Source organism: Engystomops pustulosus, chromosome 3 (genome assembly GCF_040894005.1).
Source record: "Engystomops pustulosus chromosome 3, aEngPut4.maternal, whole genome shotgun sequence".
Classification (NCBI taxonomy): domain Eukaryota; kingdom Metazoa; phylum Chordata; class Amphibia; order Anura; family Leptodactylidae; genus Engystomops; species Engystomops pustulosus.
In genome coordinates this window covers 52349006-52365305 of record NC_092413.1, presented here as the reverse complement: position 1 = coordinate 52365305, position 16300 = coordinate 52349006, and the positions used below count along the sequence as shown (strand labels likewise).

Here is a 16300-nt window from a genome sequence, read left to right as displayed (position 1 = left end):
ATAAAAACCCCTGCTGGGTGAGAGCACATGGTCTGCTCAGGTCACAGTGTGCAGCACACCTTCAGTGTTGCCACAGCCATTAATCCCAGGAACTACTAGTGCCTCAGGCCTACTGCCTGGTACACAGGGCAAGTCTGCAGCTTTCACCAACCACCAACAAATCTGCAGGGAATATGTGCATATAAACAGATCAAATTTAGTGCAGATTTACATGCAGTTTTTTTTCATAACATTTGCAATTAGCCTAAGGGAGCCTGCACACAATACAAATTATTTGAATGTAGTTTGATGATGCTTAGAAGACATATGCATACAAATAGAGTTTGAAAAACAGTATTAATGTATTAGAAATGCAACATTTGACCTCCGCCTCAGGGTAGTTTATTGTATCGTATATAACAATGATGCAACAAATGGCATCTCCTGTGGTCAATGGATTGACTGGGGCATTGTGTGGGAGCTCCCTTAGTAGGTAAAGTTGACCTCACACAGTGCTTTTTTGTTGTGTATCTATGTTTTCAACATAGATTTCAACATCTGGATTGGTAAAATAATTCAGGTGCAACACAAGAAGTTCGGTGGCGAATAAAATTGTAAAATCCACAAATGTGCTACAAAAAAGTTGCAGAAATAAGAGCAAAAAAAGAAAAAAAGAATATGAAGGGGCACTTACTCATAGATACAGGTTCTAGGACCTGTTATCCATGGCCTCATTTCTTCTAATATAAACTTTCAGGATTATGTAGGATGTACTACCAGAGCCCCTCGGAGCTGTAACTTCATAGGCTGTTACAAGGTCTCCACTCCCTTGCACTTCCTCCTATTGCTAGATTACACAGAGAGGAAGGAGAGAGTAGGCGGGTGGTTGATGCTCATTGTAACAGCCTGAGAATCCGCAGCAATGAGGGGCTCTGGTACCACTCCTAGAGCCCTTTATGCTCCTTGGCATAATTTTGAAATCAGATTTTAGAAGGAAGGAGGCCATGCATAACACATATAAGAAGATTATCACAGTCATGGTTCCTGGATTCATAATTAAGTGTCCCTGGTTTATCATGCTTGACGATAGATTTTCTTCAATCTAATCAGGTTCTTTGGAGAACTATGAAGTCCGTATTTACATGGGTCCAAAACACTGAAGATGTACAAAACTTTAGATTACTATTTTACTCTATATGATCCACTTCTAGTTTTTACTTCCACATTCTAATGTAAAACACTGAGCAGAACAAGAGTGAAGCAAGCAAAGATGTATGTAAATAACAATTAAGAAAACAATTAAATACAACTTTCAAACAATAACTACAATACATGTACAAACAGGTAATGCACATTATTTTTTAATCCCTAAACAAGGGATTTTATGCATTTTAGTATCAAACAATACCTATGTTCTAAGACAAAACTTTGTTTTAAGTAACACCATTACTTTGCATAAGACAATAAATTAAACTGAGCTTGTCAGTGTTGCCAATTCCCTCTATTTGTCAGCCATTCAGCGCACTACTAACAGGTTGTATCAGTAATATTAACATACACATAGAAATAAAACACCATTACCTTCCGAGAGAGGCTCCTCAGAAGCCATGTGTCTGTATTGTCACAGGATTCCTTGTCTGGATCTCACAACAAGTAGCGAAGGCTCTGAACTCCTTACTTCCTGCTTCTACTATTAGCAACTTTATGTTTTTTTTTTTCCTTAAAAGAAAAAGTGACGTTTCAGAAGCATATTCACACCACCTACTGGATATGGTGATTATCTGGATGTAACACCTCTCCCCCCTCCTCGCTGCCTCCCCACCCTGCTCATAAAGAGGCCCATTCAGACATACCTTTATTGTATGACTGCAGCAGATCTCCAAGTGAGAATAGACGCCTCAGGCCATTATCCACAATCATCAACGTCTCTATAATTTGCTACATTTTTCGGGATTCTTCCAATCTTTTATGTATTTTCTGCAAACACCTGTGGTATTGATATTCTTGAAGAAGAAGGACAATATACATTTTTGTATTGAATCATACTACCTACTTATTTTTGTTTAGAATTTGCTTTATTAGTAGCAGGAATACAGATCAACGCCAGGAACGCAGTCGTCATCAAATCAGACAATATGTAAGGGCGCGGTCAGTGCGTTTTGGTTGCGTTTTCATTGCATTTTGAAACGCATAACAACAGCTGAAATGAGGTGATTTGCCTAATTACTGTTAACATTTGCGTAACAAAACGCAGTGTAAACGTGATGATAACGCTTTAACACATATGTAAACCCCGCTTTTACATTGTGTTTTGTAAATGCAAATGTTAACATTAATGTAATTAAGCAAATCACCTCATCTCAGCTGTTGTAATGCGTTTCAAAACGCAATGAAAACGCAACCAAAACGCAGCGTGTGACCGCACCCTGAGGGCGCGTTCACACGTTGCGTTTTGGTTGCGTTTTCATTGCGTTTGGAACGCATATGCAACAGCTGATGTGAGGTAATTTGCCTAATTACATTACCGTTTACGTTTGTAAACGCAATGTTAACGCATGCGTTTACAAAACGCATGCGTTAACGCTTTGTTAACGCATGCGTTAACATCGCGTTTACGATGCGTTTTGTTAACGCATGCGTTAACAGTGATGAAATTAGGCAAATCACCTCTCCTCAGCTGTTGTATATGCGTTTCAAACGCAATGAAAACGCAGGTCAAAACGCAACGTGTGAACGCGCCCTGAGGCTGTTCATAACACGACGCTAGCACACAGGGAGCAGTCCTCGGCCCGAACGTACGTCTAGCACAACGTGTGACCGTGGCCTAAAAGTAAAATTGTACACAAAAGTTTGCAAATAACTTGCTAATTGCTGAGGGCGCGTTCATGCGTTAACAAAACACATGCGTTAACGCTTTGTTAACGCGTGTGTGAACATTGCGTTTACGGTGCGTTTTCTAAACGGAAATGTTAACAGTGATGTAATTAGGCAAATCACCTCTCCTCAGCTGTTGTATATGCGTTTCAAACGCAATGAAAACGCAGGTCAAAACGCAACGTGTGAACGCGCCCTGAAAAGGAGCCATAGGCCCCTTCCACACTTGCGTTGCAGATCACATCAGAGTGTGATCAGGGTGCGATCAGGATTGGGTCAGTGAAAAACTGACCAAATCCTGAGAACTGAGTTCAATCAGTTTTCAGTCAGTTTGTTCAGTGTCTGTTTTTCACTCACATTTTCAATGTAATTTCAATGCGTATTTCACGCACAGGTAGCGCAGGACTGAGCTCTATCTTTTCTATGGCAAATGATGCATGAAAAACGCATTGCACTTGCATTGGACTTGGCAGTGTCTCAGAGTGCAATGCGTTTTTGATGCATCTCCATAGACTTGTAAGGTGCATTTTTCACGCGCGTGACTTGCAAAAGTAGAGCATGCTGAGATATAAACGTGCGTTAAAAAAAACGCGCACGTGTGTGAAAAAAAATGCAAGTCTGGAAAAGCCCATTGATTACAATGTGTCAGAGTGTAGTGCAAGTTCGGCGCGTCAAAAGCATGCGCAGAAAATGCGCATGAAAAACGCAAGTGTGGAAGGGGCCTTAGGGTGATGACACACGTTGCGTTTGAAAACGCAAACGCAGACAAAGCCGCGTCCACCGGGGCAAAACACCGGCGGCTCGTTCCCCCGCAGGCGTTTCCATAGAAGCACCAATGCGATCGGGCCGAGGCCCGGCGTTTTCAAGCGCAGACAAAGCGCTACGTGTGGCACCAGCCATAGTCTTATGAAACTTGGCATATGTGCCATGGAGTGACGAGGTAAAGTCATGCATGTGCATTATGTCATTATATTAAATTTAAAGGGGTTGCACTTTAGTTTGTGGAACGAGTCAAAAAATATGATATATATGTAATTAAGCCTTGAAGGAATTCCTCTTTATCTAACCATTATTAATGTTGCATATATCAGCAGACTCTGCAGCACATAATGGACTGTAGCTGTTCACAAAAATGTACAGTATGTCTCAGTGGGGCTCACAAGCTATTTGAGTTCTCACAGAAGTGCTGGAGTTGCGGTGGCAGTTGTCAGAGGACCCGTGTGGAAACAGTAGGAAAGTAAATGTGATATAAATGGGGAGAGGAGCATATCAGAACTCTTTGGTTTTTCATTTCACCATGGAATATACTTCAATCTTCTTACTTACAACATCATTTGTAGTACTGCCTGCTGTTCTATAAGAAGCTTCATTATTTACTTACTGTAGATAAACACCGGTCCCTGGTCATGTGATGTCACACAGGTGCATGGCTCATTATATCCCTGGTCATGTGATGTCACATAGGCGCACAGTGTAATCAAAGCTGTGTGACACTGATGAGTTGTGCTCCTGTGTGACATCATTTCCCCATGGACTGGTGTTTATCTACAGGAAGTAAATAATGAAGCTTCAGGTTGCATGACAGCAAGAATGCAGCAAGCAGAGATCTAGAAAATCGCAAAGAATTGATAAATTGAGTATATTAGAAAATGGAATAACTGTCTGTTACATAAACAATATTAATTATTTGCTGGAATGTGATTAAAGTGGACAATCACTGAAATAAATTAGATATACTAAATATATTTTAAATGCTAAATTATTTATACAAACCGTGCCCCTCTTATTTTATTATGTATATATTCTCCACAATTTAAACACGTTTGGCACTCCCAAATTTAAATTCAGCACCCCCTCATTAATTCATATGCAGAACCATTGCCCCCCTCATTCATATTTCACACCAGCAGCCCCCCTTCATTAATTTATATTCAGCACCTGCTCATTAATTTATATTGAGCACAACCCCATTAATTCATATCCAGCACCACCTCATTAATTCATAAGCAGAACCATTAACCCCTTATTCATATTTCACAACAGCAGAACCCCTTCATTAATTCATATGCAGCACTTACTCATTAATTTATACTGAGCACACACGCATTATTTCATTAGCAGTAGCAGCACCCCCTCATTAATTGATATGCAGCATCAGCACCCCCTCATTAACTTATATTGAGTACATCCTCCACCTGTGGTACCATCAGTGTACACTGATACCACCTGCTGCCAACCCACACCTACAACTTGCCCTCAATCTTCTGCTTACCATGCACATGGCCTATAGCCACCCTACCCCAAATACCTTCCACACTGCTTATGGCTTTTCGCCCATACCCTCCACACTGACTGAATTGGGATGTAGACCCACGTTTTCCTCTTTAAACCATATCTGTGTCCTCAATATACCCTGCTCTGCCATTCATATTGGAGCTGGACATGACAGGGGCCTCCAGACATAACTGTGTGTATATATTTTGTACAGGTCCTTGTGGAGAGGGTCGTTCTCTGTATGCACTGCACATGTAATCAGCCTGCAGTGTGCACGAGCTGCCACTAGATGGTGCCCTTCCCACTCATTTTCCTCCTGTAGGTAAAGAAGTTCAGTGACGTCAGGACGGAAAACTGGCAAGTGAGGCCGCTGCGCACATGACTTTTTCCCTTACTAGCAGCTGTCTGTAGATGGTGGCTATGGCCCCTCCACGTGTGTCCGCGTTTTCGGTTTTTCAGCAGGAAAAGAAGAAGATGAAACCTCAGGTGAGTGATCTGCCGCTGCGCCGGGCTCCCGGTAATGTCATAGAGTTGCAGGGGGATGTGGACTGCAATGGCCAGGCTGTCCTGTCACTGCTTGTACTGAGCAGAAATAAAGGGGTTAACATGGGAAGTTCCGAGATTTGATAATTTTATTATTTAATAAAGTTCCAAAAGTGAACGTTATTTAGAATGTCAAAGAGCAAAAAGTTATGGAGGGAGGATATTTGCACATTTCAATATTATAGGTATTGTCCAGGCTGAACAGAACATGGATGATATTACATGTGTTAGGGATTTTTATGCAGGGCCCCAACAGCCCTCTTGACTTTTGTAAGGTGAGTCCTAATTAACCCTTTGAGGGAGGATGAGATAGCTGCCGGCAGCGAGCTGACAGAGTAAATGAAAAACACAGTCGGTCTTCCAATGCACTCAAATCAAACTGTTTATTTCCAACAAATACCGCTATATTTTAACACATGAAGATCAGCATTTGGGGTGTTGTATGAATAGAGATAAGACACTTAGATTCTATTGGCCATTATGTTTTTGTACCAGCACATTCTGGGAAAAATGACTAGGCCTTGTTTACAGCCATGCTTATCTACACAATGGCTCCTAGAAGCTTCTTCATAACCAAAATAAATAACAAGAATACAGAGGCCTGAAGGACGGTAAGAAATGCCAAGGATATAGTGAAAAGGCAAACAACAGTTTAAATGAGAAAAATAGCTGAATTAAAACATTTAACTCTATAGCTTCTTAGAGGGAAGCATACCCCCCCCAAGGTGGCCGCTGTATCTAAGATGGCGGACAGTAGTCAAGATGGCGTCCGAAACCAGTGCGACCTCCTTAACAATTCCCCCCTTTGAGCTTTGCTGGCCTGTAACTCCATCCCGAGCGACCTCCTCAAGCTCCAGGTACCCACAGGTAGGCTAAGCCCGTACCTGCTGGACTTGTTAACTCTTCACCAGATCCCCTGGAGGCTGGTCACTCAGGGGTTACAGGCCCGCACACTCAAATCACATCACTGAGTTCCCATAGTCCATAGGTTTGTAAACAGGCAGCATCATCCTCCGCTCCGGGCACTTCTCCTGTCGTGGTTCTTACCACCTGGACGGACATCTGGGACATGGTGGACTTGATGAGGGGGACCACACAGCACGCCATAAGTGACAAGAGCAAAATCACAATCCCCTATATCACCCCCACTTAAAGGAAACCCTTCCAATCCCCCAACCACAAAGTGAAGGGCAAAGTGTCCACCCCAGAGTTTCTCTTGAGGTCCCTGGACAGTCCTTCAATCTTTTCACGAGCATGGGTAATGGATCCATAGGGGGCGATGTCATCTGGGATGTATATGCGACAAGCCACTCCCACCATCTTACAGACTCCTCCCTTCTCAGCAAGGATCATGTCCAAAGCCATGCGGTTCTGGGAAGCATCTCGGATATAATTCACAAATCTCTGTTGATTACAATAAAAATAGTTAACCCAATCCAATCAACATCTTTACTCATAGCTCTCTGGGGAATAATGGACTCTAGACCTGCCCATATCTGATTGTGGGCCTTGTACTCATCTGGGACCCCCCTTGGTGCTCCCACTGTATCCATATAAACGTTGTCATCTAGGTGCTTCTCTCTCAGACCTCCAGAATCCTTTGGGATTCTCTACCTTTTCTTATGTGTCTGATCAACCTTATCCCTGGGGATCACGAGGAAGGAATGCACAAACCTTATCACCGTGCACTCACCTTCCCAGCCTCCAGGCCTGACCTGACTCTCCTATCCCCACAAATCCAGTACACATCAGACACTGCTAATACTGGGTTACCTGTGCTGTCAATGTTAAAGAAAGTCATTGTCTTGTTGCACCGCCCATTGGTAAAGTCTCCTACCCTGGGGGCATCCTGGTCACCCCTATAGATACAGTGATAGTCATGGTTGGGGTGTCCCTGAGCATACAGTCAGCCCTATAGATACAGTGATAGTCATGGTTGGGGTGTCACTGAGCTTACAGTCAGTCAGAAGAGACCAGCTAGCAGGAAGAATAAGTAAGTTTGCAATAGAAAGCGTGGAAGCATGCTGACTTCCCTCTAGCTTTACAAACGTGGCACTTGTCAGCAAGACTTGGAAAGGACCATCGTAGCGAGGCTCCAGACTCTCTCCCTGGTGTCTCTTTACCACCACGTAGTCTCCAGGCTTCAGGTTATGCGTCCTGAGGTCTCTGTCTGGATCTGAAAAAGGAATCAGAAACACTTTTGCGGACCTTTTCCAAGGCCTGGCTCAACTGTGGCATGTTCCACCTGGTTTCCTGCCATCAGCTATAGGGTCTGTGGGAAGTAGGGGCCTTAGTCTGGGTGCACAGCCAAAAAGTACTTCAAAGGGGGACAATCCCATCTTTCTGGTGGGTGTGGTCCTAACTGAATGATGGTCAGCAGGAAAGCACTCGCGCCATGGTTTCCCTTTTACTTCCATGGCCTTCTGGATCTCTAACTTAAGAGTGCTGTTTGGTCTTTCAATCCCACCACTAACTTGGGGATGCTAAGGGGTGTTCAGGGCCTGTTCTACACCCAGGAGGGACAAGGTTTCAGTATTTACCTGTCTAGTGAAGTGGGTTCTGCGACCGGACTCTTTGGTCTCTGGAAGTCCAAACCTGGAGAAAAATCTCACTCACCAACTTCTTTTCTGCAGCTCTGGCAGTAGCCTTGGTCATGGGAGAAGCTTCTGGCCACCCTGGAAAGAGATCAATGCACACAAGCACGTACTCCTACGTACCACTTTTTGGTAGCTGGATATAATCCATCTGCAGTCTCTGGAAGGGATACAGCAGCTTGGGTGTCACCTTCTATGGGGACTTTACCACCTTACCCGGGTTGTGGCGGGCACAGACTATACAGGCTTTCACTACTCTAGTGACAGGGGTAGTAATGCCCGGGGCAAACCACTGGTGGTTTATGTGCACTAGCATGGCCATTTGGAATATGTGTGTGTGTCCGTGGCCTACTTGACTTACTGTCGGGTGCAGGGCTCCGGGCAGGCACACCCTCTCTCCCAGCATCCAGGTCCCATCGGCATCTGGGCTCCAGCTTTCCTCCACACTTCCTTCACTTCTGATGACACTCGGGCCACCAGGGACTGGAACACCTGTGTATCAAACTTTTAGCTCAGAACTCACCGCTGAGACTTCAGGACAGTCTCTGGGCTCCATCTGCGCAGCTGCCTTCGCCATCCCGTCATCCACATACTTGCCCTTGGCTTGTGGAGTTACCAAATTGTGTGTGCTTTTACTTTTATTATCCCCACCTCTTGTGGAAGTAAGAGAGCATCCATGAGCTCTATAACCAGCGTGCCATGCTTAAAGGGGGTCCCTGCAGAGGTGAGGAAATCTCTAGCCTTCCATAAGGGTTCATAGTCGTGTTTAGACCCCAGAACTATACCTGGAGTATAGATGTTTGCCCTTTTACCTTCCACCAGCTGTAGTGCTTCCCTGAGTGCCGTCACTTCACCTCCTGCGCTGACCTGTGTGGAGTGGTTCTGCTTGTACTACCTCATGTGCGCCACTGACCACTGTATATCCAGTGTAGAACCGTCTGTCTTCTCCTGCAGACCTGGAGCCATCTATGAGAAAAAAACTCAACATCTGGGTTAATCACCCTTCTCTCCCCCTCTCTGAATCCTGGAAGACTGGCGATAGAACGAAGGATTCAGAGCTGTGCACCTTATCAGTGTATCCTGGGGCATCTGGAGTGCACACTGGAGTCTGAGCTGTCTGGCCTTTGCTCAGATGCTTGGGCTGTACTTGGGTGAGGACACTGTGCAAGGTATGTGGGGTTTGCACTGTAACTGAGTGATCTAGGATCAACTCACTGGCCTTGCTGAGCAGATTGCTGGCTGCAGCTACTGACACATGAGGGGTTCCCCTCACAGTCTAACCGGGCCTAATAGTTGGGCCACTGGGGAGGCCACCACGTTCCTGGACTAAGACACCTGTGGCCTACATACTCCGTGCAAAATAAAATAAAAGGTCTGGTTCCGTGGCATGTGCCTAGGGCCGGGGCAGACAGGATTTGCCAGCTTAAGGCTATGGAATGCATCAACTGCCTCCTGACTAAGGGCAAATGGGGAAGAGGCAATTCAGTCAGAAAGGGGCAGCATTGGGCTGGAGGCAGCAGACCTTATCCCAGGCCTGCAGGAGCTGGCCAGTCCTAGAAACATGTGAAGAGGCTTAGGGCCTCAGGGCAGGGGCACATTCTGGATTGCCAGCTTTCTTGCCTCTGTCAGGTGTCTGCCTGTGGCTGAGAAGCAGTGGCCTAGGAAGACCACCTTCTCCTGGCAGTACCGGAGTTTGTCTCTGGGAACTTTGCAACCCTTCTGGAACAGAAAACACATAAGGTCAATAGCTGCATCCTGGCAAACAAAAACAGTAGATCTTCTGCATACTGAAAAGGAGAACATCCAGTAAGGGGCTAGTCTGCCAGTCTACTCCCTGTAGGGCCGTGGGGTATTGGCTGGGTGAGTTTCACCCCCTTGTGGGAATCTACATCAGGTATACTGGAATACTGAACTGGTAAAGGCAAATAGGTCCTGGCAATTTTCATGTAGGGGCACAGAGAGGAAAACATTTGCCAAATCAATAACAGTGAATAATATGTCACTCTCAGGGACTGCTGCCAGTTTGGGCTAGGGACCACTGGGCTTCAGTGCACTCATTGGCAGCTTGGAGGTCATGGACCATGCTACATGTATCCGGCTGTTCTTTCTGAGTCTTTTCTTGACCGGAAATGGGCTAAAATCATCATCGGACTAGCAGGGGAGAGTTCTACAATGAAAGGCGATAACTCTGTGTGGGGGGGCTGTTCTCGCTGACATCCTTGTCCGTAACCACCCCCCTTGTCTTGCCCTGTGGGGGCCGTCTCCGCCACTCACTACAGTAATGTCTCCTCCCCGCAACGCCCACTTGGGTTGGTCGGTTGAGACTTCCGGAGATGTTGTCAATCTCACTTCGGCGTGGTCTGTGAAACATCCTCTATTCCCTCTGTATGTCAATGTCAGAGTCCCTCCACCACATCTCCAGTCCAGTGTTCTGTGCTACCTATAAAGTTCTGGCCAGACTCCAACGTCTCAATAAAATCCAGGTACACTTGTGTTGATTGTTAATCAAAAAGGAACAAAAGTCAGTCATCGGCTCTGTAATACAGTTGGGGGGCTCGTTCTTGCTTAGTCTGTTCATGGGGTACACAGGAGGACATCACATCATACTGTATCCCTGTTCCACAATCAAATTAATTCCTTCAAGTCTTTTTTAGATTGTCAAGGAGAAGTCTAAACGCAGCGATCTACCCCTCCCAAATGTAAATGTTCTCACTAGCCTGTAAACCACGAGATAACAGAACACAGATTCCAAGCAACTCAATATGGAGAAATTCAGTTTTCCGAGAACATCAAGGTCACTATCGTCTCTCTCGTAGATAAGAAAGACACAGCACATGTCAGTTCTTCACAAAACAAAACGCAGCTCCAACAGCCCCCACCCTTTTGTTAACCCCGTAAATGCCAGAAAGCAGGTACCGGAGACATTGTAACACTTTTTCATAGTAATTTTTCTCTAATTGTCGGGATCAATAAATTTTAATAATACTCAAACAACCTCTCACACTCCAAGACCCCTAGCAGACGCCCCAAGCATGGTCAGCTGTTATCCTACAGAGCCCCACAACAGCTTTTATGGCTGCCAACAGCAATCAACTTTCAGGGACTTGAAGGGAATATAACTTAAAATGGCCGCCACTGAAAAATAAACTGACTTAAGATGGCCGCCACTGAAGAATGGTAGGGCGTGTCATCTTCTCTAACCACCAGATACAGGGGTGGAGTCTGGATTACAGGGGCCATTTTTCACTCCAAGGAAAATATAATTAAATCTTTTTCTCAAATTCTTTCCACATCAAAAACTTTGAAATGTCCCTTATCGCCTGTCTCTTTCTTCATTGGGCACTCAGAAGAATCCCAGTCACTCTGTCCTGGTCCGTCCGTCAGTCAGAGGCTCTAAGTGTCTGTTTTGCAAATCTGATCAAGTTTTCTCACTTGTACAATCATCAGATCATCTGACACATCCCAAAACCTTCAAACCTTCAATATTACTTTTCATTTCAACACAAAACTACCAGCCCTTATGTCCGATCATGTCAACTTGCACTTTTCCATCAGTCCTACTTAACTCAACAACCTTCTGTCTCTGTGCATGTTTCCCCTTCATGTGGGACACAATCTTCCTTCTTGCCTGCAATGCACTTGGCTCTATTCCAATTCACTACTCATCATAAGCGTCCATAACCACAATACTGTCAAAGGAACCTGTCCCCACAGACTCAAGAGGGTCTCACAACGGATGTCGACACCTCGATTTACTGACCCCAAAGAAACTAGACACCTGAGTCTTCCACAAAGGACCCAAGACTAAGTCACTGCCTGACTGGACTGACGCTAAACTAAGTCACTGCCCTCAGACTGACTCTGCAGGTCCACAAGGGACTCTACACTAGATCACTGCCTGACTGGACTGACGCTAAACTAAGTCACTGCCCTCAGACTGACCCTGCAGGTCCACAAGGGACTCTACACTGGATCACTGCCTGACTGGACTGACGCTAGAATAAGTCACTGCCCTCAGACTGACCCTGCAGGTCCACAAGGGACTCTACACTAGATCACTGCCTGACTGGACTGACTCTCAGGTCACTGTCCTCAGACTGACTCTCCAAGTCGCTCTCCTTCAGACTCGACTAGTTCTTAGTCATACGAGACCGCTCAGACTCCCAAAGAAAGTCTGTGGGCAACCCTTAATGACAAAACTGTATCATTGACACTATGACAATCACAACAGAATATCTCCCACTCTAGCATTGCAGACATCTAAGGGTTACTCTTCCCTGTCCCACAGCTCCAACCAGATAACACCACAGACTGTCTGTCCATCCGTCACTGTCCAGTCTCTGTCCATCACCTTACAAAGTGGTTCTTTGCCAAAAACTATGAGCTTAGGTTACAGTGAACAACAGTGGCAAATACATAACACAGAGACAGTCTTACCCGGTCCGTCCAACCAGTGACACAGAAGTGACATATCAAGGTAGACAAGAAAAATTAATATCTTACCCTGAGAGCGCTCTGGTCAGTTCTGTTCACCGAGCCGGCTGGGACACTTCACGGAGGCTGTCTCGGTGTTGTTGTTGCTTACTCCTAAACCCACCCAGATGGACGCCAAATATTGTTAGGGATTTTTATGCAGGGCCCCAACAGCCCTCTTGACTTTTGTAAGGTGAGTCCTAATTAACCCTTTGAGGGAGGATGAGATAGCTGCCGGCAGCGAGCTGACAGAGTAAATGAAAAACACAGTCGGTCTTCCAATGCACTCAAATCAAACTGTTTATTTCCAACAAATACCGCTATATTTTAACACATGAAGATCAGCATTTGGGGTGTTGTATGAATAGAGATAAGACACTTAGATTCTATTGGCCATTATGTTTTTGTACCAGCACATTCTGGGAAAAATGACTAGGCCTTGTTTACAGCCATGCTTATCTACACAATGGCTCCTAGAAGCTTCTTCATAACCAAAATAAATAACAAGAATACAGAGGCCTGAAGGACGGTAAGAAATGCCAAGGATATAGTGAAAAGGCAAACAACAGTTTAAATGAGAAAAATAGCTGAATTAAAACATTTAACTCTATAGCTTCTTAGAGGGAAGCATACCCCCCCCAAGGTGGCCGCTGTATCTAAGATGGCGGACAGTAGTCAAGATGGCGTCCGAAACCAGTGCGACCTCCTTAACACATGTCCACGTGATAGGGGAGAATGAGGTGGTTGCAGAGGGTTTGACTGTTGGGATCTGCAACTTTCACAAAAATGGGACCTCCAGCAATTCGGATAACGGTTCTGATCTCCCTGATGTGTGGAGCGGCAGGTTCAGACTCCATTAATTAGTATGAGTGTAGGACATTGGATAGCACAGAACTCACATAGAGAGTAATGTCAGAGGTAACTAAGCGCTGTGTTCTGCAATTTCTGACATTCCCATGTTATTTAAATAGTCGCAGGACACATGCTTGAACTACTGCTCCATCCATTAGTGAGAACAGGTCCAACATTCTCTGGTCCTTACTGATCACTTCGTTATCCGCTATCCTGTTTATAGTGGATAACATATAAACTTGTTACATCCCTTTTAATTTGAACTGAGTTGCAGTAACACACACAACCTGTAAACAACCACTGTTTCCCTGTGTAAAAAAGAAGTATGTAAAATTGTGAAAGTAACCTTTGGCTTGGTTTGTTTTTGGGTAAGATTTTGCATGGAGATTTCTCAGGAGATTTATCACTGCCAGTCTTAGAAGCAGTGAAATAATCACAAATTCTTGCAATATGCGAATATGCCACATCCACTCCATGTGGGGGCATTGAGGAGAGGGCGGGCACAGGTCGGACCTGGCGTTTTTTGCCTGACGACCACACTGCCCGCTGGATACATCAAAAGGCCTAAACTGGAGCTCCTGTATATGACAAATCTCCCCCCCCCTCCACTTTATTCTGCTAGAAAAAAAAATTGACCCTTTTTTTTTTTAAATTCATGTTGCTGAAAAAAAGGTGAAGTAAAGATGACGCTTCATTTTGTTCCATGTGACAAGCAACTGTTACTATGGGTTCAAAAGCATATCTATGCCTTTCACAGCCACATGGGTGAGTTGACTACCTGAGCTGCAAAATTTGGAACCGGTCCTGTTCCTTCCTGTGTTTTTGTGTCAGTGTGTTGATTTCACACAGGCTGCAGACAATGCACCACGTGCCTGCTGTTTGCAGCCTTATGTTGCACAGTTACAGAGAGTTAAGTGGGTTTCGGTTTAAAGGACATCTACCGCCAGTATGAAGGACTGTAAACCAAGCACCCTGACATACCGGTGTGTGCCCCTTCTGGCGGGATCTACTCTTCTTTTAGCTTCTTATGCCCTTGTTTTTAACAAAGAAAAAGCTTCTAAAATTGTGCAAATTAGTCTGAGGGGGCTCTAGGCTAGGCTCTAGCTGGCACACACCAGTATGTCATTGTGCTTGGTTTGCTATCCATGATCCTAGCGTAGATCTCCTTTAAATCATGACCCTCATTTCCAAAAATCTGTGTTATCAGTGTATTTGCTGTAGTTGTTCAATAGCAAAACCTACTCTGAACCTCTTTTGTAAATATATGTTCACAACTCGGTTTGTTATGTTGGGCATTTTTGTAAATGTAAAATAATCTTGAATTCTACTAGTTACACAGATGTTTTTTTTTTGTCTTAGTTGGGTTTGAAGAAGGGTACAGTCTCAAAGTCTTCACAAAAGCTGCATAAAAAGAATAAGAAGTCAAAGAGTAAATCACCGTTAAGAAATTCTGAAGCACAAGAAGATGCGTCCGGTAAATTACACCCAATTACTTCCTCAAACAAGAAAAAGAGCTCAAAAAATTTAGGAAAAACGCCTTGCAACGTTTCCAATGGGAAGGGCCTCCAAAATCAGCAACTGAAGGTAAGCAGCCTCGCCATTCATCATATCATGTAACCTGAGGTAGAAGCCTTTTTATGTAATCCTCTCAAAATTGTGGAGATTTATGAAAATGCTCTAAAAGTAAAGTTGTTTTTGTTGTCCATAACAACAGTCACAGCACAGTTTTTATTTATAATTCCATAAAAAAATTAAAGCTCTGCTACCGTATTAATGGTTGATAGTGGGAACAAAGACTGTTGCTAATATTACTTATTGCTAAATATTGCTAAAGTTTCTGTTCTGGTGGAAGAAACTTTATAGGTACCACAGGCACGATTCAGTCCTGATTTGTTATACTATACGCCTTTCATCTGTATAGCCCATTCCCATCTCCCTCATGGTCCCTTCGCATGGCTTGTTCGCATGGCTCCTACGCTCTTATCTTTCTCCATATGTTACTCCTGGTAGCATTTCGGGCTTTGGAGATGGGAGGAGCACTCGCCCCTCCACCAGCTGAACGTAGTAGGCTACTCACGGGTCCCGGCAATTCCTGTGAAAGAAGCCTACGGTGGAATATGTTGGCACAGTTACAGAATAAGATGATGTGTGGTTGGAACGGCCATATACATATACAAATCTTTAAAATTCTCTTTATCTTATTCCAGGGTTCAGAAAACGGCAACAAACAGCATATGGGCCCTCCGCTAGCCTCTGTGCTCCAGAATTTAGGACAGATACAGAACAGTAGGGAAAGAGCTAATACCCTATTTGAATGGCTTATTTCTCCTCTCAAACCAGAGGAATTTTTCAGGTAAGTCATAAATATTTTTATGTATATTCATCTTCTTTTGTTTGGGACACAATAGGGCACATGTCATAAGTCCGGCTTTGTCTGTCTTTTAATTGGGACTTTTCTTTGCTTTTCTGCTGGTCAGGTGTATCTTGACGGATTTTCCTTATTGATGCATGTAACGTTTGGTCTTTAGCAAATGTGCAACTTTTAAAGACAAAAGTCGCAAAAAGCCCCTAAAAGTCTCAATCGGTTCCAAGCTAATTACTACGCCTGGTCAGGGTCAGCCGCAGATTTGCGCTGTGATAACTCGGGGGATATTGCAGAAAACTAGACAATGGTGAACATTGGCAAGCCCTGATACATGTGCCCCAATGAG

The 16300-nt window shown here is 44.4% G+C and overlaps 2 protein-coding genes across 6 annotated transcripts in view; one reads left to right on the top strand and one right to left on the bottom strand.

Annotated features, from left to right (window-relative positions):
- The window catches only part of EDARADD (EDAR associated via death domain), a 54888-nt gene extending 49826 nt beyond the window's left edge, over positions 1 to 5062 (bottom strand). For 2 of the 5 annotated variants that reach the window (XM_072140766.1, XM_072140769.1), the window contains exon 1: positions 1561 to 1790. In XM_072140766.1, coding sequence (XP_071996867.1) covers positions 1561 to 1588 — 28 coding nt within the window. In that variant the 5' untranslated portion in view covers positions 1589 to 1790. Of the gene's footprint in view, positions 1 to 1560; positions 1791 to 1832; positions 1983 to 4179; positions 4234 to 4931 lie in introns of those variants that run through there. The other 3 variants (XM_072140765.1, XM_072140764.1, XM_072140767.1) reach the window with 3 other exon arrangements.
- A 318-nt stretch (positions 5063 to 5380) lies between these two features.
- Positions 5381 to 16300, top strand: part of RIOX1 (ribosomal oxygenase 1) — a 34234-nt gene continuing 23314 nt past the window's right edge. The window contains exons 1-3 of the mRNA XM_072140763.1: positions 5381 to 5613; positions 14949 to 15173; positions 15797 to 15942. Coding sequence (XP_071996864.1) covers positions 5539 to 5613; positions 14949 to 15173; positions 15797 to 15942 — 446 coding nt within the window. The 5' untranslated portion in view covers positions 5381 to 5538. The remainder of the gene's footprint in view (positions 5614 to 14948; positions 15174 to 15796; positions 15943 to 16300) is intronic.